The sequence below is a fragment of the Aquarana catesbeiana genome, linkage group LG01 (assembly GCF_042186555.1).
Source record: "Aquarana catesbeiana isolate 2022-GZ linkage group LG01, ASM4218655v1, whole genome shotgun sequence".
Lineage (NCBI taxonomy): Eukaryota > Metazoa > Chordata > Amphibia > Anura > Ranidae > Aquarana > Aquarana catesbeiana.
Genome location: NC_133324.1, coordinates 161,189,242 through 161,215,778, shown reverse-complemented (window position 1 = coordinate 161,215,778; position 26,537 = coordinate 161,189,242). Strand labels below are relative to the sequence as shown.

Here is a 26,537-nt window from a genome sequence, read left to right as displayed (position 1 = left end):
TGATTTTAAAAAACCAAAAAAAATTAAAAAAACTTGATTTTAAAAAACCAAAAAAAATAATATACAAACTTTATTAAAAAAAAATAATAAAAACACAAATAACTTGATAAAAAAAAAAACATAAACAAAAAAATTGCTTTAAAAAAAAAAAAAAAAAAACAAAACTTGATTTTCCCAAAACAAAAAAATAAGCCTGTTTGTGAAAATCAAAAAGCCAAAAATATTTTTTTGTGGATTAGGTATAAATATTTAGATATAATTATATTTTGCTACATTATTAAGATATCATTCTATTTTTGTCTATGAACATTTTATACTAAATGCAGAACTGAATGCATAACAACCATTAATAAAAACATCTCCTTATAGGAATTAAATAAATGTGTGGTTTGTTATTTCAAGGCTCAGTATCATTTTAGTTATAATTGTAAAAAAGTTGTTTACAGTGGCAATGGAGCTTATTTAGACATTTAAAATTACAATACAGTTGGCACTACAACTGCTCGACCATAACCTAGGAGACAGCCCAAAAGAAAGGCAAGCAATAAATATAATGCAAGATTTCATCAATAATTTTTTTATTGTCAAAAATTATATATCCTGGCCCATTGCAATGGCCCCCCTACCCATAAAATAATTAACATATTGCTGTCTAACTTGACGGGCACTTTGGGGGGCCAAGCCAGTACGGACAGTATCCAGGCCTGTAAGGTTGGCTTCTATTTGTCCGGCCTCAGGCCCAACTGTGCCTATATAATTTGGAGAATGCTTATTTAAAAAGTTGTGCAGAATGCAGCACGATAAAATGATAAAATTAAGTTTGTATTCCGCCAAATTAATGGCTGTTTGAAACAGGCGGAACCGGCTGGCCAGAATTCCAAACGCATTCTCAACCACTCTTCTAGCTCTGGCCAGCCGGTAATTAAAAACCCTCCTCTCCGGGGTGAGGGTTCTTTGGGGGAATGGCCTCATGAGGTGCTTGCTGAGAGCAAAGGCTTCATCGGCAATGAAGACAAAGGGGAGTCCTTCCACGTTATCCTCATCAGGTGGCAATCCCAGGCCACCACTCTGGAGACGCTGGCAGAACTCCTCTCTGGGCAAATACTCCTCCATCCGACATCCGGCCATTCTTCCCCACGTCCACATATAAAAAATCATAGTGTGCCGACACCACCGCCATTAAAACAATACTGTGGAACCCCTTATAATTAAAATAATATGACCCCGAATGGGGTGGTGGCACAATGTGGACATGTTTCCCATCTATAGCCCCTCCACAATTGGGAAAGTCCCAACGGCTGGCAAAATGGGATGCCACAGTCTGCCATTCCTGTGGCGTTGAAGGAAACTGGGAAATCAAACAAGAAAACCAAAATCAATTAATTTTGAAGCTAACATTGCAAGAAAATTAGACAATTAAAAACATTATTCCCCAGCATCAGTATAACATTCAATAATTTAATTGTTCTGGAATAACTAATATGGAAAGGCACACTTATCAGATTGCTCACCCCCTCTGATGGAACATTGATTACATTTTAGGGGGTTGTGAAATCCCTAAAAAAAATTACTTTTAGGACACGCAGGAATTTAGGGACTAAAAAGGCTACAAGACTGCAGTTGTCGCACTCTGCAGGTGCAGTTGCTAACCAGCTTACAGTAAATGAGGTAATGTAAAAAGGCATTCATGTTGCAAGGAGTACACAATCACATGCAAGGGCAATTAATGAAAACACTTTGAGGCTTGCATATGATTTGATGATGGAAATCAGCAGAGCTTCTGCTCATTTACTAAAGCACTGGAACAAATGCACTTGTAGAGTGCACATGCATTTTGCAAAGTGCAACATATATTTGCTTTAGACAAATCAACACCACAGAACATTCCAGCAAATTTTAACGAGGGTGGGGGTGGGGGGGTTGTGAAATCTAGATAATTGCTCATTAGCAGCACACTATTTGGAGTGAGTTTAGGTGGGGGGGGGGGGTGGGGGGGTTGTGAAATCTAGATAATTGCTCATTAGCAGCACACTAAATACACTCAAACAAAATACATTCCAAATGAGTAGACTAGGTGGATATGTTCCCATCACTTCATGCTGGGAAGGTAGGTTATTGAAGGAAAATATACATGCATGACAAAAAATAACAGGAAAAAATTCCAGCATGTGTGAGGATAAAAAGGGGACATTCACACTATATTGCAATGATGGTAAGTAGTGTTTGAAGCAAGAAATACATCACATTATCAAAGATTACATAAAAGAACATGTGATGCTAATAAAAGAAAAATATCTTACCTTAATATAGTCCTTCTGCAGGACCTGTATGATGGCAGAACAGGTCTCTGGGATAATGATCCCCAGAGCCTGGGGGGAGATGCCTGTCGAGAACTTAAGGTCCTGCAGGCTTCTCCCTGTGGCCAAATACCGCAAGGTAGCGACCAGCCTCTGCTCCGGAGTGATGGCTTGCCTCATGCAGGTATCCTGCCTGCTGATATAGGGGGTCAGCAAAGCCAACAAACGGTCAAAAACGGGGTCCGTCATCCGGAGAAAGTTCCTGAAATCCTCAGGATTATTCTCACGGATCTCACGGAGCAAAGGCATGTGACAGAACTGGTCACGCTGAAGCAACCAATTCTTGGTCCATGAACTCCTCCTCGCCCTGTTCATGGACTGGTCTTGGGCTGAAGAATAAACTACAGCACCAAGCACATACAATGCACGAGCTCTACGACGAGTACGTACAGGTAACATGGCTTCAAAACGGTCGGCTGGTCAGAACGCACTAAACAGAACGCACTGAAGAACAGCAAGGCCTGTGAAGAACGACCTGAAAATCAGGAACGAGCGGCCAATAAAACAAAGATTTCTCAATGCCAACTGACCAAACGCACTGAAAAGCAGATACAAACCTCACAAGCACAGACTGAACAACAGTTAAAACGAACTGAAAAATACGAGTCTCACAAGCGCGAATCGTCTCTCACCAAACTTCTACTAACACGAGATAAACACGAGATTAGCAGAAGGAGCCCAAAGGGTGTCGTACGGGCTATTGAACTTCCGTTTTATAGTCTCGTCGGACTTGGTGTACGTCACCGCGTACTAGGCTGTCGTACTTTTGTGTGGTCGTGTGTGTGCAAGTCCGTTCGTAAGAAAGTCTGCCGCAAGTCCGCCGAAGGTACGTCGGAAGTATGTCGGACAGGCTGTCGGACTTTTGTAGACGAAAAGTCCGACCGTGTGTACGCGGCATTAAAGCCGAACTCCAGGCAAATAAAAGGACACAGTACAAAAAAGTGGCCCCTGTCCCCCACCTATAACTGGCCTTGTCAACAAGGAGACTAAAAGGGCATACATTGAAACAGCTCTGTAATCATTATAAATAATAGTATTTTTTAAATGTAAGCACTGTTAGTAGCTGAATTTGACTTGGTATCAGCCTCTTGCAGTCTGCTGTACAACAGAGCTCAGAGAGAAGCAGCACAAGAAAACAATCAGTTGTATTACAGTGCAAGAAACATGCTGATAACAGGAGAAAGCAGATGAACAGAGATAAGCTCATGGGTATGCTACTGCATTGCACTGTCCAGTTACAGAATGAGTGGGAAATAGAGATAAGCCACTGGTTTGGAAGTTCAGCAACTGAAAGGATGTTATATTTTGAGGGCATGTGGCCTTGTACGGTTCGGGTAAGGGCACATGCTCATCCATTCTTTTTCCTGGCCTGCAAGGCTGCATGCAAAAATAAGGATCTGGTATATAAATTATAGAGTGGGGAGGGGAGCCCTACACTTTGTTTTCTTGTTTTCTGCTTGTGGTTCCCCCATAAAGTCCATAAAGCTGAACCAAAAACTGAACCCCCATCCCACATTTGAGGTGGATGTGGGAATCCTCCCAGCTCCACTATTGTTTTCTGACAGTGGGCAGGCTCCCCCGCTGTAAGAATATGCAAATCAATACTGCAGCCATTGAGAAGCTGTTATCCAACAGGGTAGTTGAGCAGAAGTTGATTGGTAGATCGACTTCTGTTCAACTTCAGTGGCAACACATGGATCGAAATCAGCTGGATTTCAATCCATCTATGGCCACCTTAAGGGTCTGGTATATATTGCTAGGGTAAACCCCACATTAACATCTTTACAAGACTCTTCTGAAGCATAGGTAAAAACAAACAAGGGTGCAGGAGGAGTGTTAAAACCTGAAGAATTTACTACAAACAACAATAATATTACACCCATGTGTGGTTAGGTGTCTCCAGCATCAGAGCCATCCACAGAGCTAAGATGAAAACACACTGGGATCTCTCTGTCCCAGCCAAGCAGTCAGTTACAAATGCTGGTACTGGCAGGCTGTACCTGCTTAGAGGGCGGACAAAAGCAGCACCAGTGGCTGGTCTGCAAACTTGTGTGAGGCAATCAGTGCATGTGGGCAGAGAGGAAACGCATTTCAGAGCCATGTCCCCTTTGTCAAGCCTAAACGCTGTTTGTTACATAGTGTTTTTATATAGGAGTACTTGGGGATTACAAGGCACAGAGGAACTAAACAACTACACAAATTAAACAAATTAGAATACAATTATTATCTGTAGTTTAGTTCCTCCACACCTTGTAAGAATACAGCTATCATTGTGGGAGGGTTGATTTATACAGTAATTTTCAGCTTACCCAGCAGCTAGCCAAACTGGACCAATGTACGTATGCAATACAGATAACTCCTGGTGCTCAGCCTGAGACCCCTTTCACACCGGGACGTTTTTCAGGCACTTTTGGGCTTAAAATAGCATCTGTAAAGCACCTTAAAAACACCTCCACTGCAGCCCCAGTATGAGAGCCTGGGTGCTTTCACACTGGGACGGTGCGCTTGTAGGACGTTAGAAAAAGTCCTGCAAGCAGCATCTTTCGGGCAGTGGAGGAGCGGTGAATACACCGCTCCTCCACTGCCCCTGCCATTGGAATCAATGGGCACCGCTGCCGAAGTGCCTGCAGAGCGCTTCGGCAGCGGCGCTATTAACCCTTTATTCGGCCGCTAGCGGGGGTTAAAAGTGCCCAGCTAGCGGCCGAAAAACGCTGCTATTGCAGCAGTAAAGCGCTGCTAAAATTAGTGTGAAAGTAACCTTAATGGTATAGCATATGATGTTTGAATGTGATTTTTTTTGTATCATTTCTTTATTTAGTTTATTTTTTTTGTGGTTTTGTTTTTTTGTGGTTCCTACATATGATGTGCCCTAACTTGTATGTTACTTTTTTGCAGGTAAAACTGATGTGCCATCTGAACAATGTTGCGACTACTTTGTAGTATTTTGAAAGACCTCAGTAAAATAAAAAATAAAAAACTTCTTACACCATCTGTTACCCTTAACTTTAGTCCCCTGCTTTGCTCATAGATTGATGTCTCTTACCTGAGTTCCTAAACAGGCCACCATCATGTGTGTTAGGAGCTTAGCTGCAAACATGGAGGTCCTAGTACAGAATAACTGGGAGAGGATGGCTAACGTAAACCCTGCCAAGAACAATAAAACATACATAAGTCATGACATTTTATACATTAGCGATCATAACAATACATTTTGTATAGACTGATGGCACCATTAGGCACAATCAATAAAGACAAGGAAGTGTTTTCATGAACATTTTTCAATCTTGGAACTTCCTACAAAATGACTTCACTGGTGTTGAAACAATCAGTGTCATTTAAAACACATGCACCAGGATAATCTGATTAAGGCTCCATTCACACCAATGCGTTTTTTCATACTTTTTGCAGAAATGCAGGACATTTTTTTAACATGGGTTCCTATGGATGGGTTCCTGGCAATTTGCATTTTTAAATCTGCCCAACAACAAATTAAAAAAAAAAACATAAAAAATGCAAAGCGCACATCGCTGCAAAATCCCGGTAAAAAAGCAGAACGCACAGCAAAAAGCACTGCAGGAACTCTCAAAAGCAGCATGCATAAGGGCATGGTCTAGCTCCACTCTGAGATGGATGCCTGAGCCATGTCCTCCTGCAAAACGGAGCAGCATTCATCAGCTACAGGGGACTCAAAAGAGCTTTCCAGCTATGGATAACGGGGACAGAAACTCCTCATCCACCCGCAACTCCCAAGACTCGGCTCCGCCGCTGGTGGGTAATATACCCTCAATGTTCAGAGTCACACAGGGAGAAGGCCATGCAGCCTTGGCCCCTGCACCACCAGCACAGCCCACGATACTGCTCAGAGGCTCCTGTCCCCTCACAGACAGCAGACACAGCCCAGCACAGCCCGCACAGAGCCTTAGCATGTCCGACCTCCAGATCGTAGCCATGGACATAAAATCCACTTTGTCAGCAGCCATTACAGTACAGACCTAAGAGCTGACATTAAAGCCATTGCAACCAGGATGGGGACAGTGAAGCAGGCCTCAGCATGCCATGCAGACACTATCAGGCAAGTGCAAAAATCTTCTGATATGCACCTCTCACACATTACAGAGATCCATAGACACTTAGAAGATCTTGATAACTGTGGCCGTCACCACGATATCAGAATTAGAGGTGTCCCAGCAATAATTGAACAAAACCCAATAGAACAAACCGTTTCCTCTATTTTTAATGATCTGTTAGACAGACCTCCAGACTCCCCCACAGAGTTTGAAAGAATCCACAGAGCACTGAGACCAAGAGGACGGGACACAGATCCCCAGGGACATCATATGCTGCTTGGTTAATTTTCCCCTAAAAGAGGCCATATTAAAAAAAGCCAAAGAAAAAAAAAATGCGTGCTTTTCGGTAATGAAATCAAACTATACCAAGACATTTCAATCATAATGCTTCAACAACGCAGAGCATTACGACCATTACTAGATCAACTGAGAATCAGGGACATACCATACAGATGGAAACTTCCGTTCTGCCTATCTGCCACATGGAGAGGCCATACTGCCCTACTACGCACGCCAGATGATCTGCAAGCATGCTGTGAAACACTGAATATTCCAACCGCTGATGTACCTGAATGGTATAATTTTTTCCGGATCAATGACAGATGGATCGAAGTTACCGACACACCGAGAGCTCAAAGAAACGGCGACCACCATTACAGATCTCCATCAGCTCAACATAACAGAAGAGAAGGACAAGAAAGCCCAAGATTATCCCCTCCTTGACATAAAGACCGCATGGATTGCCTGGATCATATGGATACCTGATTACCTTTCAAAACCAAAGTTACCCTAACCTAAAAAATCAACATAAAGATAACTTAAAAATACCATCTGTTGAAACAATATACCCTATAAAGGGCATACATATATTGCCACACAGTTCAAATTCTATTCTCAACTTAACTGTTTATGTTTAATTCCTCACTTTTTTTTTCCCAGTCTATACTCACAGCACAAAATTGGAAAACGCATATCCAAAAAGACAGGAGAAGGATGTGATCCAAACATACAAAAAAATGTCCATGAGTACTACCCATACACGATTGCATCTTATAATTCTACTCACAAAAAGGAACAATCACTTTCATGCTCTTTTTTTCTGTCAGCAAAACACTCTAACTTTCCATAATGGAACTACCCCCCCAAGAGGGAAAAAAAAAGAATGAATATATAGCATGAGGCAGATGGACCTTTATATTGCTAATAACAAAAATACTGTTCACAGTAGCCATATGTCATTTTACAAAAGTTAATGTACTTAGAAAGAAGTATGTGAGTGCTCCAAGGCGAAGGCATAGTTAGTTCACCCTCGAGGGGAGTCAAAAGAACAAACAAAAAGCTAAAAAATGTTGTAATTCAATTAGAAATATTGTTTACTCCTTGGTAACGTATTTTATAATATACAAGGTGGAGAACACTCTGGGGACTACAAGTTAATACAAATCCATGGAAGAAAAATAAATACATTTTTTATCTTAGTAAATTTTAGAGATGCCAACTACGAAACTCAGACTTACCATGGGAGTATTGAGCCAACAAACATACTCTACAATTTACTCTAAAATTGTTCCCAAACACCAGAGTATTCCTTATATTTAAAAAAAAAAAAAAAAAACATATATACTTCAAATTTCAGCTAAGGTTAAAAACAAAGATATAGGTTGAATTGAGAATTTTTTGTGTTATAGTCATACATATAGGTACAAAAATCCCATAAAAAAATACCGTTAATGATTTCCTGGCTTTTTCAGTATGTAACATTCACTCTACTACCATCTAATGGTAAAAGGTTGTATTGTGTTGTAAATGTACTTATATATCATACACTCAATAGTATGGAATAGTTTGGAAACCCTGGTAATATATCCTGTATGCTTATGATTAAATATAAAACCAACATACCAATAGGGTACAAAACTTCCTCTCCAAAATCTGGCCCCACAGAGACGTCTTATCCAAACATTTCTTTAAAAGGGGTACTCTCTTACCTACTAGAGATGAACTCAACATTGATCTCAATTCGATTCCACAATGAAATTACATGCAAATTAAACACTATTTAACCAGATGGGAATCATCTCAGGCTTGGAGCCCCTACGAGTCTAGAAAACATTTGCTAAAAAAAAAAACCCACAAAGACACCTCATATCAATTCTATACATCTCTCTTTTAGAGGGAAACACTGATTTCTCCAGCATGTCATGCCAAGCATGAGAACAAGACATTAATATCAACTTAACAAATACTGAATGGGAAACCATATACAAGTATTCACACAAAGGATCGTTAAACTTAGCTACTCAAGAATGTGGGTACAAAAAATTCTCACAAGATGGTACAGAACACCTATTTTACTAAACAAATTCTCATCCCAGACGTCAAATAGATGCTGAAGATGTGAAAAAGAAGAGGGATCGATGATACATATATTGTAGTCGTGCCCCATGATCTAAGAATTCTGGAGGATGGTTCACGACAACATCTCTTCAATCACATCTGAAAGTCTGAACTTTAATGCAGCGTAATATCTCCTACATCATACCACTATTCCCAAGAAACAATACCTCAAATCATTAGCCATGTTCATGATCAACGCAGCAAGACATTGTATTCTTTGCCTTTGGCATTCAAATATCATTCCTTCCAAAAAGGATTAAAGGAATGGTTCTGCAGAATCAATAACATAGAGAAAATAGAAGAGCTTATTATAATATCACAGGAAAAAATATCTAAATTCACCTCCACATGGTATAACTGGATACAATTCAAATCCTCTTCGGCCTACGAAGCAACTATTGTATAATCACAGAAAACAATACTCAACAATAGAATACATTAGACATTAGAGAAAGAGAGAAAAGCATAAAGAAAAAAATAAAGGGAAAACTCCAATACAAACTGAACCCCTTAACCCATTACCCTACCCCCCCCCTTTATTTATTTATTTATTTTTTTATTGTATTATTATTTAAAGATAGTCACAAACTGACAATTTCTATCTAAAATCACATTACTAATGTAAGAAAAATTTAAATCCCACATCTAAAAGTTAGAATACAAAATCAATATATAACTGAATAATACAATATGTATATCTCTGTAAAGTATTAATTGACTCTTAACTATTACTAGAACCTATTTTGCAAAAACAGAATGTTTTTCTTTCTCACTGTACCTTAATGCTTTCAAATGATACATTGGAATGTTGTACGATTTTCGTATGTTCACTCAATAAAAATTTATGAAACAGAAAAAAAAAACATGCATAGATGTGAATCGAGCCTTATAAATATGCCCCTTGGAGCTGTGGTGCATTGCTTCCCAATGATACTGATGGATCATGTATATTGTGCTTGTTCCTGGCCACTGACTCAGATTTAAAGCAGGGCATGAGCCCTAAATCCTCTCCTTCTACATCCAACCCCTCTGTAGACTAACTCTGGGTTTACAGGCATTAACAGATTAATTCTTTTCAACTTGCAGGACTATCAAAAATAATCTGATAGATTTCTCCATCCACACTATACAGCGTAGATGGAGGAATCTCCTGCTGAGGCTATTGTCGGAATAGCCGAACAGCAGCTGTATTCAATTAGATGGTTGGCTGACAATTTTCTACACTGCTCCTTTGATTTTTCACCCACTTTGTGAATTTCTGTGAAACTGCATGAAGTGAACATAGCATGCACCCTGCTTAACCACTTGTCTACCAAGGTACATTTACAAACAGCATAGTGGACAGGTGGTTAACTCAAGCTCATAGCTGCTGCTTCACCTATGACCTTAGTGCCCGCTTCAAGAGCCAGTGAAGGGCTTTCTGATAAAAGTCATTGGACAGCTCTACAGCCACACACTTACTTTTATGGGTTGCTCGAAGTGCGCCCCCCTCCCCTATGGCAGTTCGGGGCTTTTGTCCCTCCTGGGACTGTGGGAAACTACTCCCCCCAGAAAAAGCATTGAGAACTCAGGGTACACCCATTCCCCAATCCCTCCAAAGGCTATCGAACCTAAAATGTTTATTATGTCACTTCCTGGGGCTACAGCTGTCATTCCTCTACTAGTGTAGCCAAGGATGCAGCTATTCAATCACAATCAGTGTTTGAATAGCTGTACTGGAGGGTACGGGAGACATTGAGGATCTAATAGACCCCCAATGTCTCTATAAAGAGTACCTGTCACCTGCCCATGCTATTGCATAGGGTGCTTTTTAGCAATAAAGTTAAAAAAAAAAAAAAAAGAATATCAAATAAATAAAAATAAATTTTTTTTAAGCATCCCCTTACCTCCCCCCCCCCCCCACACACACACACACATCCCATATAAAAAGTGAAATGTAGGCCAAGCATGTGTATGTAAACATTGACTGCGGCACACATGTGAGGTATTGTCATGCATGTCAGAATGAGAGAAAATTTCTGGCCATAACATGGTTAACTTTAAACTGATAAACTGTAATTTTGGGCACCATAGTTTTCCATGATTCCACAGGTATGTGCAATTTTAAGAGCCGGTTCACACGGGGGCGACTTGTCAGGCGACCTAGCCGCCTGACAAGTCGCCTCCCGTTCTGTACAATGGAACCGTTCTAATCGGAGCGACGCAAGTCGCTCCGACTTAGAAGAAAGGTTCCTGTATTACTTTGGGGGCGACTTGCATAGACTTCTATACAGAAGTCGTTTTGCAAGTTGCTGTGGCAGTCGTGTGCAGGTCGCCTCGGTGAGGCGACCTGCAAGTCGTGCCGCTTCTAGTGAGAACCAGCACTCAGACTTGAGATGTTTGGTAGCTATTTACTCGACACAACCCCATATTTTATATTTTACAAAAAAAAAATGGGTATAATATTGCTTTTGTTTGCACTAAAATTCATTGTAGTGCATTTTTTCCTGAAAATACATGCTTGATAAATAACTGCACAAATATAATTTCACATAAAAAAATGTGACTTTTAGTAAAACTGGTGCACGCAGAATCTGGTGCAGCTGTGCATAGTAACCAACCAGCTTCTAACTTCAGCTTGTACAATTAAGCTTTGACTATAAAGCAGGGTTCACACTGCACTGACATGGAAGTTGGAAGACTTCCGATCCGACTTTGCCCTACGACTTCGATGTGACTTCAATGATTGGGATCCCACTTTGATCCGACAATACCAGGTCCTTTGAGTCTGGTATGAATCTTGGGGGGGGACCCCATGCCGTGTTTTTTTAAATTTTGGTGTAGGGTCCCCCCCTCAAGATCCTCAGAGCACAAGTTGCATGCCACAAGTCGGATCAGTTGAAGCGTTTGAAAGCCTAAAAAAAAAAAAAATTGGATCATGTCCCTTTAACCACTAAGCCCCGGACCATTTGGCGGGCCAAAGACCAGAGCGTTTTTTACGATTCGGCACTGCGACGCTTTAACTGACAATTGCGTGGTAGTGCGACGTGGCTCCCACACAAAATTGACGTTCTTTTTTCCTCACAAATAGAACTTTCTTTTGGTGGTATTTGATCACCTCTGCGGTTTTTATTTTTTGCACTATAAACAAAAAAAGAGCATCAATTTTGAAAAAAACGCATTATTTTTTACTTTTTACTATAATAAATATCCCCAAAAAATATATAAAAAAATTTGTTTTCCTTAGTTTAGGCGATATGTATTCTTCTACATATTTTTGGTAAAAAAAAATCGCAATAAGAGTTTATTGATTGGTTTGTGCAAAAGTTATAGCGTCTACAAAATAGGGGATAGTTTTATGCCATTTTTATTTATAATTTTTTTTCCTAGTAATGGCGGCGATCAGCGATTTTTATCAAGACTGCGAACAGATCGGACACTTTTGGCGCTATTTTGGGACCATTCACATTTATACAGCGATCAGTGCGATTAAAATGCATTGATTACTGTGTAAATGTGACTGGCAGTGAAGGGGTTAACCAGGAGGGGGAGCTGCAGGGGTTAAGTGTGTCCTAGGGAGTGAGTCTAACTGTGGGGGGGAAGGGGCTACGTGTGACACGACATTGATCACCGCTCACGATCACAGGGAGCTGTGATCAGTGTCACTAGGCAGAATGTGGAAATGCTTGTTTACATCAGCATTTCCCCGTTCTTGCTCTCCGTGAGACGATCGCGGGTATCCCCGCGGACATCGAGTCCACAGGACCTGCGATCACACTCACGGAGCTCGCGGCGCGAGCGACCACGCGGCGGCAAATTTAAAAAGCCGATTACATGAGTGCTAATCGGTGCTCAGAAATAAGGTATATACTGCTTTATATTTATAAATCACATACACAGGGGTACTTGTCATTAGGAGACAGCGCTGATAGCATAAACAGGTCAGAGTGGTTTAACAACCACTTTAAGACGGTGATGCGTCTTGGTTGCAACTTACATTAAAATCAATGGGCTGAAATCATGCCCAAGTTGGACCAAAATAGTGCAGGAACCTTTTTCAAAGTCAGACCGACTTGTGTCAGACCAGTTAAGATGGGTCTCATAGGGAACCATTGATTTATATGCGTCAAGCGACATGTGCTCCCAAAGTTGAAGCGTATATCACACAAGTGTGAACCGGGCCTAAAACCTGGAAGCTTGCTGGTTACGACGCACAGCTACACCATATTTTGTGTGCACCAGTTTTAGTAAATCTCCCCCTAAGTGTTACCCATCTATGTTGGTGATAGCCATATGGCATATGTCATTATTTAGAATTAAAATGTAACAAAATGATTTAACACTATACGTTTTTAATGAAAACCACTAACCAGAAATGCAAATAAATCCAGCAAAAAAAAAGGCTTCATTGTAGGATGAAAGGTCATCAATGTGAGCAAACACAGCATAGGAGGACATGTGTGAGCAGGCACACTCCACATACTCTGTTGTGTCTGACACCACTCTGCACAAAGGACCATTTGGAAGCCATCTACAAAAACAAAATACATAGAATTACTCTCACATTTCAACAAATGACTGCTATTACTAAGAAAAACATTTGCACAAATTCTGGTAAGCAACACCTTTAAACAAGAATGCAAAATATGTGCTCCACTCTATACAGTTCCTTGAAACTTCATTCCAAGTACAATGAAAAGCCTATCCCATGACCAAAATATACCTTAAGCTCTTTGGACTCTGTGAACTTAACAGATTTCTAGCAGTACACAAATAGTGACTGATTGACAACAGTGATATGAAGGGATGAAGACCCTGCTGAAAGGCCTCATGCTCTGTGAGCAGGTCACTGAGTTTGCATAGCTGGAGGGTACAGACTATTTTGGTTCATGCTAGCTGGTAAGGAATAGCTATGTCTCAGCAAACTGATTGTAAATGTAAAACACAGGAATAGAAAGTTGACAACAAAACTGAAATAAACTATTGACCACTCACAGGGACATGTATGTGGGAAAGTACTGGGGCTCCTAGTACATTTGTAGTCGCAGACAAATGCGGAGTCATTACATGGAAAGATATGCAGCCATATGGATTTAGCTAGTAGGACAGCCCTGTACAAGATGAATGCCAGGATGAAAATTAGAACCATTCACCATGCAATATGTATCTCCTCAGTGAGTTTAAAGTGACACTGTACTAGGTTAGGAGTCAGAAAACCAAAGGCAAAGGTTACCTGAGATGGTACTGTAGTCATTTGCCATGCCTGGCTTGGAGCCTCTGAATAACCCCCGACATCTGGGGTGAAGAACAAACAGGCTACTCCCCACCTCCATATGCCAATCGTCAGTTCCTGAACATCTGATTTCCAAGTCTTGTGGGCCATATCTAAGCTTATGTAAATGCTAACTATCAGAAAGATGGTATTTTAAGGGAACTTCTGGAGGCCTCAGTGGCTCTTTACAGAGGTAAAAGTAACATTACAGGTATGCGCTGACACCTTAGGGGGCTTGCTATGCAGAATTACCATTGGTTTAATGACATTATTCCAGCTCAGAGATTTCTGAGGTAATTTCAGCACCCTATGAAACCACTTAAAACGCAGTTCCGCCTGGGGAAAAATAAATTAACAGTCAGCAGCTACAAATACTGTAGCTGCTGACTTTTAATATATGGACACTTACCTGTCCAGGGAGCCCACAATGTCAGCTGATTTTCGGACCAGCTGTTGGGTGCTGCCGGCGCCATTTGTCGTAAGGTAAACCGGTAGTGAAGCCTTTTGGCTTCACAGCCGGTTTCTCACTGCACATGGGCGAAGCGTGCTGCGCTTTCTAACTGGCCTGGTGGCGGAGGAAGGAGGAGGAGGGCTGAAGGACAGCGGCTCTGTCTCCCGGAAGTGGGGAAGGGTACCTGTCAAAAACAGGTACCCATTCCCCCCTCCCCTCTTAAAGGTGCCACTGCCAAATGTGGCACGGGAGGGGGGAAGCAAATAAGCGGAGGTTCCACTTTTGGGTGGAACTCCACTTTAAGCTGGCCATAGAGGGATTGAAATTTGGCTGGTTCAGCTATGACTGGCAGAATTTTGATCCATGTTTGTCCAGAATATGTATTAGAACTGTGGATTTAAAGCTGGCCATAGATTACTCATTCTTTATTGGCCCCATAAAGAATGAGGAAGGACATCTGGTTACAAAGGATGTGGAGATGGCGAAGGTATTGAATTTATTCTTCTCCTCAGTCTTCACGAGTGAATCGGGGGGCTTCAGTAACCAAAACTGCAGTGTTTATCCTCATGACACAACACAGGAAGCACCTCCATGGTTAACAGAGGACAGAATTAAAATTAGACTTGAGAAACTTAACATTAATAAATCACCGGGACCAGATGGCTTGCATCCGAGGGTACTTAGGGAACTCAGTCAAGTGATTGCCAGACCGTTGTTCCTAATTTTTACAGATAATCTACTGACTGGAATGGTACCAGCTGATTGGAGAAAAACCAATGTAGCACCAATATTTAAAAAGGGCCCAAAGTACATCCCTGGGAATTACAGACCAGTTAGCCTAACATCAATAGTATGTAAACTCTTGGAGAGGATGATAAGGGACTATATACAAGATTTTAGTAATAAGAACGGTATCATAAGCAGTAATCAGCATGGATTCATGAAGAATCGTTCTTGCCAAACCAATCTATTAACCTTCTATGAGGAGGTGAGTTGCCATCTAGATAAAGGAAGGCCTGTAGACGTGGTGTATCTGGATTTTGCAAAAGCATTTGACACAGTTCCCCATAAACGTTTACTGTACAAAATAAGGTCCGTTGGCATGTACCATAGGGTGAGTACATGGATTGAAAACTGGCTACAAGGGCGAGTTCAGAGGCTGGTGATAAATGGGGAGTACTCAGAATGGTCAGGGGTGGGTAGTGGGGTTCCCCAGGGTTCTGTGCTCGGACCAATCCTATTTAATTTGTTCATAAACGATCTGGAGGATGGGAAAAACAGTTCAATCTCTGTGTTTGCAGACGATACTAAGCTAAGCAGGGCAATAACTTCTCCGCAGGATGTGGAAACCTTGCAAAAAGACCTGAACAAATTAATGGGGTGGGCGACTACATGGCAAATGAGGTTCAATGTAGACAAATGTAAAATAATGCATTTGGGTGGCAAAAATATGAATGCAATCTATACACTGGGGGGAGAACCTCTGGGGGAATCTAGGATGGAAAAGGACCTGGGGGTCCTAGTAGATGATAGGCTCAGCAATGGCATGCAATGCCAAGCTGCTGCTAACAAAGCAAACAGAATATTGGCATGCATTAAAAAGGGGATCAACTCCAGAGATAAAGCAATAATTCTCCCACTCTACAAGGTTCTGGTCCGGCCGCACCTGGAGTATGCTATCCAGTTCTGGGCACCAGTCCTCAGGAAGGATGTACTGGAAATGGAGCGAGTACAAAGAAGGGCAACAAAGCTAATAAAGGGTCTGGAGGATCTTAGTTATGAGGAAAGGTTGCGAGCACTGAACTTATTCTCTCTGGAGAAGAGACGCTTGAGAGGGGATATGATTTCAATATACAAATACCGTACTGGTTACCCCACAATAGGGATAAAACTTTTTCGCAGAAGAGAGTTTAACAAGACTCGTGGCCACTCATTAAAATTAGAAGAAAAGAGGTTTAACCTTAAACTACGTAGAGGGTTCTTTACTGTAAGAGCGGCAAGGATGTGGAATTCCCTTCCACAGGCGGTGGTCTCAACGGGGAGCATTGATAGCTTCAAGAAACTATTAGATAAAGTGATCTGAATGACCGCAACATACAGGGATATATAATGTAATACTGACACATAATCACACACATAGGTTGGACTTGATGGACTTGTGTCTTTTTTCAACCTCACCTACTATGTAACTATGTAACTATGTAACTTTTTTTCTTTTTTGATCAGCTAGTAGACTAAATGAAAAAAAAAATGAACGACAAAAGTCTGACTTTTGTGGAACAGGCTTGTTGGAATTTGTTTTTCGATCAGCCGGCTGCTGCCAATCAGCTGCAGTTATTCTATTTCCCATGGTGGAATGTCCCACTGTTATGCCCTGTACACACGGTCGGATTTTCTGACGGAAAATGTGTGATAGGACCTAGTTGTCGGAAATTCCGACCGTGTGTGGGCTCCATCACACATTTTCCATCAGAATTTCCGACACACAAAGTTTGAGAGCTTGCTATAAAATTTTCTGACAACAAAATCCGTTGTCGGAAATTCCGATCGTGTGTACACAAATCCGACGCACAAAGTGGCACGCATGCTCGGAATAAATTAAGAGACGAAAGCTATTGGCTACTGCCCCGTTTATAGTCCTGACGTACCTGTTTTACGTCACCGTGTTTAGAACCATGATCGGATTTTCCGACAACTTTGTGTGACCGTGTGTATGCTAGACAAGTTTGAGCCAACATCCGTCGGAAAAAATCCATGGATTTTGTTGTCGGAATGTCTGATCAATGTCCGATCGTGTGTACAGGGCATTAGAATACAATGTCCCAGCAGGATTCTTCTATCCACCTTGCTTGTGTGGATAGAGGCATTCATTCATTTTTTTCGTTTAGCCTACTGGCTGATCAAAAAAGAAAAAAGAATGAGTAATCTATGGCCAGCTTTAAATCCACAGTTCGAATACATATACTGTAAGTTGTAAGGAACAATTATTCAGCACTCAAGTAAAATGATAAGATTTTTTGTCAAATGCTCTCCCCAGGCTTCTTTCCTTTATGTGGAAAATCATGAACTCAATGGATTTTGTGACCCTTAATAAATATGTGGGTTAAATAAAGCTCGATTAACAATGTGTCTTTGCTTCTTTCTCCCACCTGTTGTTTTCTACCTTAGTCCACCCTTAATTCCTACAAAAGTGTATCCAGAAAAGAAAAAAAAAACTATATAGTGTAATATGCCATAAACCAAATTTTATATATAATTGTATATATAATTGTGCTCACATCCAACTGTGAGCACAAAGTGTAAAACTGCACTCTCCACCGTGCAACTTCTCCCTCATGTGCCATATCCCACATGCCAATATACTCTTATCAAGACATACTGCCCTTATATCCCAGGAAAAAATTGCATTCCTTAGAATTCTCCTCCTCCACACTCTTCTTTAAAATTGGGCAATCTCCGCAAAAGGGCTTACAATATCCCCATATGGAAAAAATATAAAAAGGCCATAGTGCAGCAGGTTTACAAAAAAACATATCTCTCTCTCTCTCTCTCTCTCTCTCTCTCTCTCTCTCTCTCTCTCTCTCTCTCTCTCTCTCTCTCTCTCTCTCTCTCTCTCTCTCTCTCTCTCTCTCTCTCTCTCTCTCTCTCTCTCTCTCTCTCTCTATATATATATATATATATATAAAAAGGTGCTCACATGTATTGAGAAGCTAAAAGCACATCCATATAAAAGATGGTGGATTAGTATTTCTAGCTCCAGATGTGCGTCTGACATCACTTCTAGATGCTTTTCGTCACTCGATTTCTTCACAGAATCCTTTGAATTATATATGCCCACATGTATTGAGAAGTTTAAATCACATCCATACAGAGTCCAAGATGGCGGACTAGTATTTCTTGTTCTGGATGTGCTTCTGACATTACCTTCTGATGTCACAAACTGACGCGTTTTGTCACTTGACTTTTTCAAAGGGGAAGCGAAAACACTTGAAGTGTTCATCAAGCTTTATTTGACCCACATATTTATTACGGATCACAAGATTCAATGAGAGTTTATGATTTTTCACATAAAGGAAGGAAGATTTTATACACACTGATATTTATAATGGTGTATATATATATTCACTGTCAATGTATATATGTCACCTGTTTACCTACCAAAAGATTAGAAATTCTGCTTGGATAGTCTCAGAGGTGATGATGCTGACAGATAATTCAATAAACGGGCTAAAAGTGGCAAAATGACACTGCTTAAAAACTCATTTAGGCAATAAGGTGTCTAGCTAAAGATTGGTTAACCAGGATTACAAAAACACTTCAAATATACAGTATAGGCAATGCAACTTAGCCTGGAGTTCAGTTAAATGTAACTAGAAGAAGAAGATTATTTTCTTATTTTCATTGTGCTTGCCAAATATATAGCTCTAAAATGTGAATTTCTATTTAACTTGATGTTTACACAAATTTGTTATCAGAATATAAAATGAAAGTGCTTGTATAAGCATGCTTAGTGTCTTATTAACCAGTTTTTGGCTAATATATGGCCATTAGCCAGCTGAAAAATGACCCTTTAAAACTAGGGTAAGCATCAACCTTGTATGTTCATACCTTTACCCTTATAACTCCCAAAACAAAAACAAAAAAAACACAAAGAGAGATGTAACCAGTAATTACATTTCCACAGGAAGGGGAACAGGAACAAAGTACCGTTAAACCTTAGATTGCTAGCATAATTAGTTCTGGAAACATGCTTGTAATCCAAAGCACTTGTATATCAAAGCAAATTTCCCCATAACAAATAATGGAAGCTCAGGTGATTCGTTCCACAACCATTTATTCATAGGACTTTCAGTCTATAGTCCATGTAAAAATATTATAGCAATGTGATAGGTTGTGTCAAATAAAATGTCCATTCACAAATGGCAGCCTCCATAAGGGGATTAGAAGCAAAATCCAGCAGGAGCTGCAGAGTATAAAAGAAGAGAGGCACCTCTAAATGTAGCAATATGGTTACATTTAATGAAGGTACAACATTTAGCAACTCACATGGTTGATGATTAAAACAGGCACATCTAAGTATGCAGGCATCTGGGGTAAAGCTATCCATATAGACCATCCTCCGCACCACCGACTCTCACCGATGTCAGTCTGCAATTGTGACTGGAAGTCTACCCTGAAAGTGACGCTTGAAGCCTTCGTGGAGCGCAGCATGGAAAGGATGACGTTGATGGCGGTGCAGGGGATGGCCTATGTGGACAGCTTGACCCCAGATGCCTGCATACTTCGATGTGCCTCTTTTAATCATCAACCATGTGAGTTGCTAAATGTTGTACCTTCATTAAATGTAACCATATTGCTACACTTAGAGGCACCTCTTTTCTCTTTTATACTCAGTTGTCACATGACACTACTTGTATATCAAGACATCACTTGTATATCAAGTCAAAATGTATTTAAAACATTTTCTTGTCTTGCAAAACACTCTCAAACCAAGTTACTCTCAAACCAAGGTTCTACTGTACCCAATTATTCACATCTGGTACCTTTCTGATACTTGATTCCACAGAAGGCATTGTGCCATTTGTGGTACAATGCGACCTCCAGCTGCCTTAATCCTATACACAACTTCATTGTCTTCAGCCAATTGATAAGAGAAGTTACCTTTCACGCTCACTGATAAAATCTAGAATCACATGAATGACAGACAATATAACATGCTGTTCAAAATTAACACAATTAAAATTAAAGTAAAACTATAGGCAAAACTTTTTTTATTTTTGATAGAGTAAGGGAGGGTTATGACCCTGTCAGTTTTTTTCGCCATCTGTCTCCTTGGGAGATTTCTCATCACTTTCTGTCCCATAGGCAACACAGGAAGTGAGAGGAAATCATTGCAAATTAATAGAATCCCTTGGGGCCCCCCAGGTTACCAAAACTAGTGTCCCCATTGGAAGATTTCCCCTCTATTACTTTTCTGGGAATAACCTAAAATGTGGGACTTTCTTTTATTTTCACTTTCATGATAATGGTAAACAGGACAAGTAGAGAGGATGAATCTCCTTAACAGGGGCACAGACAACAATATAAACTGACAGGGGTTCTAATCCCTCTCCACTCTATCCAATACTAAAAAAAGATTTGCCTTTTGTTATATTTTAATACAAATTACACAGAAAGTTCTTTGTATATTGTATTGCCATATATTTTATTCCTATTTCAACAATAATTGTAACATTTTTTTCTGTAAACAATATCAAGTTGAAGTGATCATGCAAGATCAGCAAAGGTACACCTGTAATGGAATACTGTAAATATGTACCTTTCTGACTGTCAATGCCGGCATCAATGATATGAAATCTTACTCAGTCAGAAGTCTGCTGGGAAACCAACAATTCCAAGAGCATTGAGCTTCTTGGTCCCCCACAGCTCTTACTGGTTCCTTCTGCCGACCTCCATTTTACTGCAAACAATAGTGACTATTATGCCACGTACACACGATCGGACTTCTTGTCGGAAAAAGATATGACGGCTTTTCCAACGGGATTCCGCTCAAGTTTGCCTTGCATACACACGGTCACGCAAAAGTTCGCTGAACTTACGACCGTCAAGAATGCAGTGACGTATAACACTACGAAGAGCTGAGAAAATGAAGTTCAATGCTTCCGAGCATGCTTAGGAATTTTGCGCGTCGGAATTACCACAGACGATCGCATTTTCAGATAGGAACTTTTGCCAACCGAAAAATTGAGAGCATGCTCTTGATCTTTTGCTGGCTGGAATTCGGCCAGCAAAAGTCTGATGGAGCATACACACGGTCGCATTTTCCGCCGAAAAACTCTCATCGGTCTTTTGCGGACCGAAATTCCAATCGTGTGTAAGCGGCATTGGAGGAACAGATGACAGCTACCAGAGACCCAGCAGATAGACATTAAACAAAGGCAATGTAGCAGGGTTGTGTGGGTCACAAAACTGATTGAACAGAATTGTAAATCTTTTGACATGTAAAACAGTATATACATCCTGGTTGATTTTAAACTATTTGTTTAGTTGTTGTGCCTGATTTTAGTTTTAAGCTGCATGTATTGATCGGATCGATTGGGACTAAACATTACAATATCTTGATCTACGTACATAGCAGTAATTTTTAACAGTATATCAATCCCATTTTTTTCAGGACTGGATCAAGGATGAAAATAATATATGAGATTTAAAAATTCTGGTATTTTTAGCAAAGACCGCGTAGAAAATTGTTTATTGCAGCTTCATTTTGGCTCAAAGGAAGCACTGTTGCAGAAATACAACCACAGCCGGTGGGGATTTTAAGACTGACCCTAAGAGATTTAAGTTATATTCCTGTTGTTTTGTTAATACAAAACCAGATGATTATAAAGTTTTAATATATTTTCTTTTAGGAAGTGTTAGTACTGTACCAAATAATGGTAATTTATTATTTTTTTTTTTTTTAGATAAAAAAATCCACTCTAAAATTGAACCTTGTTGGCATTGTGGAAAATATATTCCTATAATATTTCACAGCAGACTGACCATCTTTAACTAAAGACTGGGTAAAAATTGGTGGGAAGAACACAGCACTCAATTGGAGGAGCAAGAAACCCCATCTTTGATCTATACCCTCAGACATTTTCAATCAGAAACAGAGCCATGCAAGAATTCTGAGTGGTTTTTTTTGCTCATAAGTTAGGTGACACAACACATACTGTGGAACCCACCTAAATAAAGTACAAAGTGGGAAGCTTCTTTCATAAACCACTTCCAACCATTTAAAGGAGTTTCCCACATTTAATTAAAAGTAAAAAAAACGACATTAATTAATTTTTACTGTTCCTTTGGTGCTCTCATCCACTTATACTGGTCCTATGCTTTTCTGCCAAGTTCTAGAGCATCCATGCCCGTCAGGACGTTGCTAGGGGTTTCTTGAGCTGTGTCCGTTTGACCTCCCATTTCATGGTGCCTGCATAGTTAAGGCGCCAACACCACTTGGCATATTCAGCTGCATAACACCAATAATCTTTTTAACTGTTTGTAAGAGTGGGCATATTGACCACCAATATAAGATGGTATTCTGTCTGTTAATTCAGAGAGCATTTTTCCCACTAACCCCCAATGAACTGGCTTAAAGAGGAACTTTACCTCCCCCCCTCCATTTCTTTCCTTTTTTTTTCTTAATGCCTGCTTACATGATGATGTCTTGTGATACTCACCAACCCAGCAGACCCAGCATTGTCCTACTGAGATCCACTTCTCCTTTGCCACTGCAAAGGTCCCACGCTGCCATGTTCTTCTGTGATGTCAGGTGCTGCTAGGCTTGTCCCCCTCCTGCTTTTAGGAATGGAAGACTATGCCTTCTTTGATATGTGACATTCATATCCCAGGAGGCACCTAGAGAGCTGCATGTCATTTGCCTAGGCAAAAAGGGAGGATGGGGGCTAGATCGAAACCTGTACACTGAAAAGAAAGGTACCAAAAAAAAGAGATATGAATGTAGTGGAATGGGGGAGGGTTGGAGAAGAGGGGAATTTATTTTTAGGGTGATGATCCTGAAAATTATTTCAAAGGTTGCTCTGGGGTAAAAAGTCTGAGAAATGTGATTTTAGAGGGACATAATTCACTACCCCACTTTCAATGTATCAATGTATCAATTAGAATGTCTATAGATATCAGGGGGAGGAGTAGTGGCTCTCATATCACTCATGATTCTGAACAAAAAGGCTGTACAACCAGTAGTTCAGCATGAGAGATACCACCACAGTAACAGTCGGGGTATTTAAAAAACAGGCGATCGTTTTTATACTCTAAATTGCTAACAATACTGAAAAAAAAATACATCCAAATTTATAATATCATCTCATTTGTGATTACAGACCGGTTCTCATCCAAACATCTACATTTAAACAGTTAAGCTCATCACTATAAATATCAGCAGCCAATTGCTCTTCTGAAACCGGTAAAGTTAATTGTATCTCAATTCCAGGAAGAATGCAATGACTCTCGCCTGAGAGTAAAAATAAACAAGCAAAGCATTGCTGGATTCTGCTGGGGAGCAGCGATTAAAGCTTGAAGGCTTCACTGAGAAAGGAAAGCACGCTTCTCTTATGTAATTTATCTAAATTACCTTGTTATTTAAAGCACTTTCTTCCCCTCCTGTAAGGAACCACTGCTGGCTGCTGTACTCAATAAACTGCAGAAATCTACAGCTTCCTTCAGAAGTAGAGTTCTCTGGAAAAACCGCCAACAGTCTTTCAGGGAGTTGGATTGTATCCCCGCCCTTCCCATCAAACCTATGTCTATTGATCTGCTGTGGGTACCAGTGATAAGCATATATAGAAATGTGGGGGCAAGTGTCAAAAACCGTCTTCCTTCTGTTGAAACAAGATACAAAGAAGTTATAAACCCTGGTTACACCAGCATTGTACAGAAAAGGTACACTGAACAAAACCATTAAGATGAAAGAAGAAGAAAAGAAGAAGAAAAATGTGACGGGGAAGATTAGAGACTTGTTTGGTACATTTTGCTGTTGCAGTTTTATTTCTATGTTAAATAATAAATCTTGCAATACAAATACCTGTTGTGTGTGTGAGCAATTTAAAGCGCAAACCCAAGCAATAAGAATAATTCATATTGTAATCAAGAAAACATTCCACCTGTTCTAGGGCTGCAGCAGGTTCAGACGAGCCAATGATTGAACTGTGAGTACCATTTTTTTTTTTTGCAGCCTCAGGTACAGGACTACTTAAAAGATAAGAATCTTGACTAGAAATATTTACTGTAACAGGGAAGCCATGTGCAGAAAATGAATGCCATGGTGAACCATTTTCACATTATTTGTTGACTTTGTTAGAAAAAAAACAAAAACCTGCTCAATGGCCAAGACTTGCTTAAAGCCAGCCATACATGGATCAAAATGTAACCAGTTTGGCAGGTACTGGGAAGTCTCCTAGTCTACCAGGGCTCTATTGCCCTCAAAAACCAACTTCTCCCTTTATCATCAATAAAAATGAAATTCAGAATTTGATTAGTGTGGGGTAATACAATGTCAGAGACAATTATTTCTTCGGGTACTTTCATATATGAAGTTAACTGTTGATGTTAAAGGGTAAGTTCACCTTTACAGAATTATCTGTAAGGAGAACTTACACAGGACCCCCTCCTCACCACCCCCCGAATCCCACTGACCTGGACCGCGGCAATCTCTCATTCTGATCCCCGGTATAGCCACACCAGGAGTCCGGGGCTTAGAAATCCCCTGAGCTGAATGTCCAAAACGTACCTCGTCAGGAGGGATGTTTAGGAGCATTCTAATTGGTCAGCGCCATCACATGGGCGGTGCCAATCATAGCCCGTCCTGTCAGCTATGAAGAAGACGCGTGGATGCCGAGGAGATTTCTAAGCCCCTGACTCCTGACGCAGATATATCAATGCTCAGAATGGGAGATTGTCGCAGTCCAGGTCAGCGGGACTGAGGGGGGTGGTGCAGGTGGGGGTCCTGTGTAAGTTCACCTTACAGATTTTTCTGTAAAGGTGAACTTACACTTTAAGCAGTGTAGAGCTACCAGATATAATGTGTCCTCTGTTCTTTGCCTCAAGCTCTTTAGGAACTTCAGACCCTTGGACACACTAAGTTGAGCATACAAAGCATGTAAAATCACAAAAAGTAGTAGTAGTAGTTCTATATCAAAGAAAACAGGCACTGAACTAGTTAGGGCAAACTTATTATCTTGTCAACTGATATGGTTAGTAACAAAGTAAGCATAGAAATTAATTGACAATGGTAATAGCACAGTTTAGCATACAGGGTGATTAATAATAAGGAGTAAGGATGAACCGAACACCCCAGGTTCGGTTCGCACCAGAACATCCGAACAGGCAAAAAATTTGAATGAACAAACGAACACTGTTATGCCGCGTACAGACGATCAGAATTTCCAACAAAAAATGTTTGATGTGAGCTTGTTGTCGGAAATTCCAATGCCCCGTACACACAGTAGGATTTTCCGATGGAAAATGTCCGATCGGAACGTGTTGTCGGAAATTCCGACCATGTGTGGGCTCCATCGGACATTTTCCATCGGATTTTCCGACACACAAAATTGGAGAGCAGGAGATAAAATTTTCCGACAACAAAATCTGTTGTTGGAAATTCTGATAGTGTGTACACAAATCCGATGGACAAAGTGCCACGCATGTTCAGAATAAATAAAGAGATGAAAGCTATTGGCCACTGCCCCGTTTATAGTCCCGACGTACGTGTTTTACGACACCGCATTTAGAACGATCGGATTTTCCGACAACTTTGTGTGACCGTGTGTATGCAAGACAAGTTTGAGCCAACATCCGTCGGAAAAAATCCTAGGATTTTGTTGTCGGAATGTCCGAACAAAGTCCGACCGTGTGTACGGGGCACAACTGTGTGTAGGCTCCATCGGACATTTTTTGTCGGAATTGGTTGAGCTGGTTCTCAAATTTTCTGACAACAAAATCCGTTGTCGTAAATTCCGAGCATGTGTAGACAATTCCATGCATGCTCAGAATCAAGCAGAAGAGCCGCACTGGCTATTGAACTTCATTTTTCTCAGCTCGTCGTATGTGTTGTACGTCACAGCTAGGGATGAGCTTTCTTTTCGGGTCGAACATGAGTTCGACTCGAACGTTGGCTGTTCGCCTGTTCATCGAAAACCGAACATTATGGGCTGTTCACGCCAAATTCGAGCGGCGTGTAATGGCCCATAATGCACTGCAGGAGCGCAGTGCATTGCTGTATGATAATTGCCAAAGCATTCACCATGACCTGCATGCTTTCGCCAATCCCATCGCCCTCAGCTAAGAGAGCCATAATTGGCCAAAGGCAGGGTGTTCCTGGTGTACTTTTTCTAATATACTTCAGGCAGACAGGGTATTCAGTTAGCTGCAGTGTATTTATATATATATATATATATATATATATATATATATACAGTCTCGTATATATATATAAATATATATATCCACTGCATACA

General features: G+C 40.6%; 1 protein-coding gene across 3 annotated transcripts in view; it reads right to left on the bottom strand.

Moving 5' to 3' along the window:
• The window catches only part of ADGRV1 (adhesion G protein-coupled receptor V1), a 774,317-nt gene that overhangs the window by 289,706 nt on the left and 458,074 nt on the right, over positions 1–26,537 (bottom strand). For all 3 annotated transcript variants that reach the window (XM_073624499.1, XM_073624500.1, XM_073624501.1), the window contains 4 exons: positions 23,657–23,903; positions 20,067–20,206; positions 13,171–13,331; positions 5,401–5,501 (listed from right to left, as the gene is read on the bottom strand). In XM_073624499.1, coding sequence (XP_073480600.1) covers positions 5,401–5,501; positions 13,171–13,331; positions 20,067–20,206; positions 23,657–23,903 — 649 coding nt within the window. The remainder of the gene's footprint in view (positions 1–5,400; positions 5,502–13,170; positions 13,332–20,066; positions 20,207–23,656; positions 23,904–26,537) is intronic.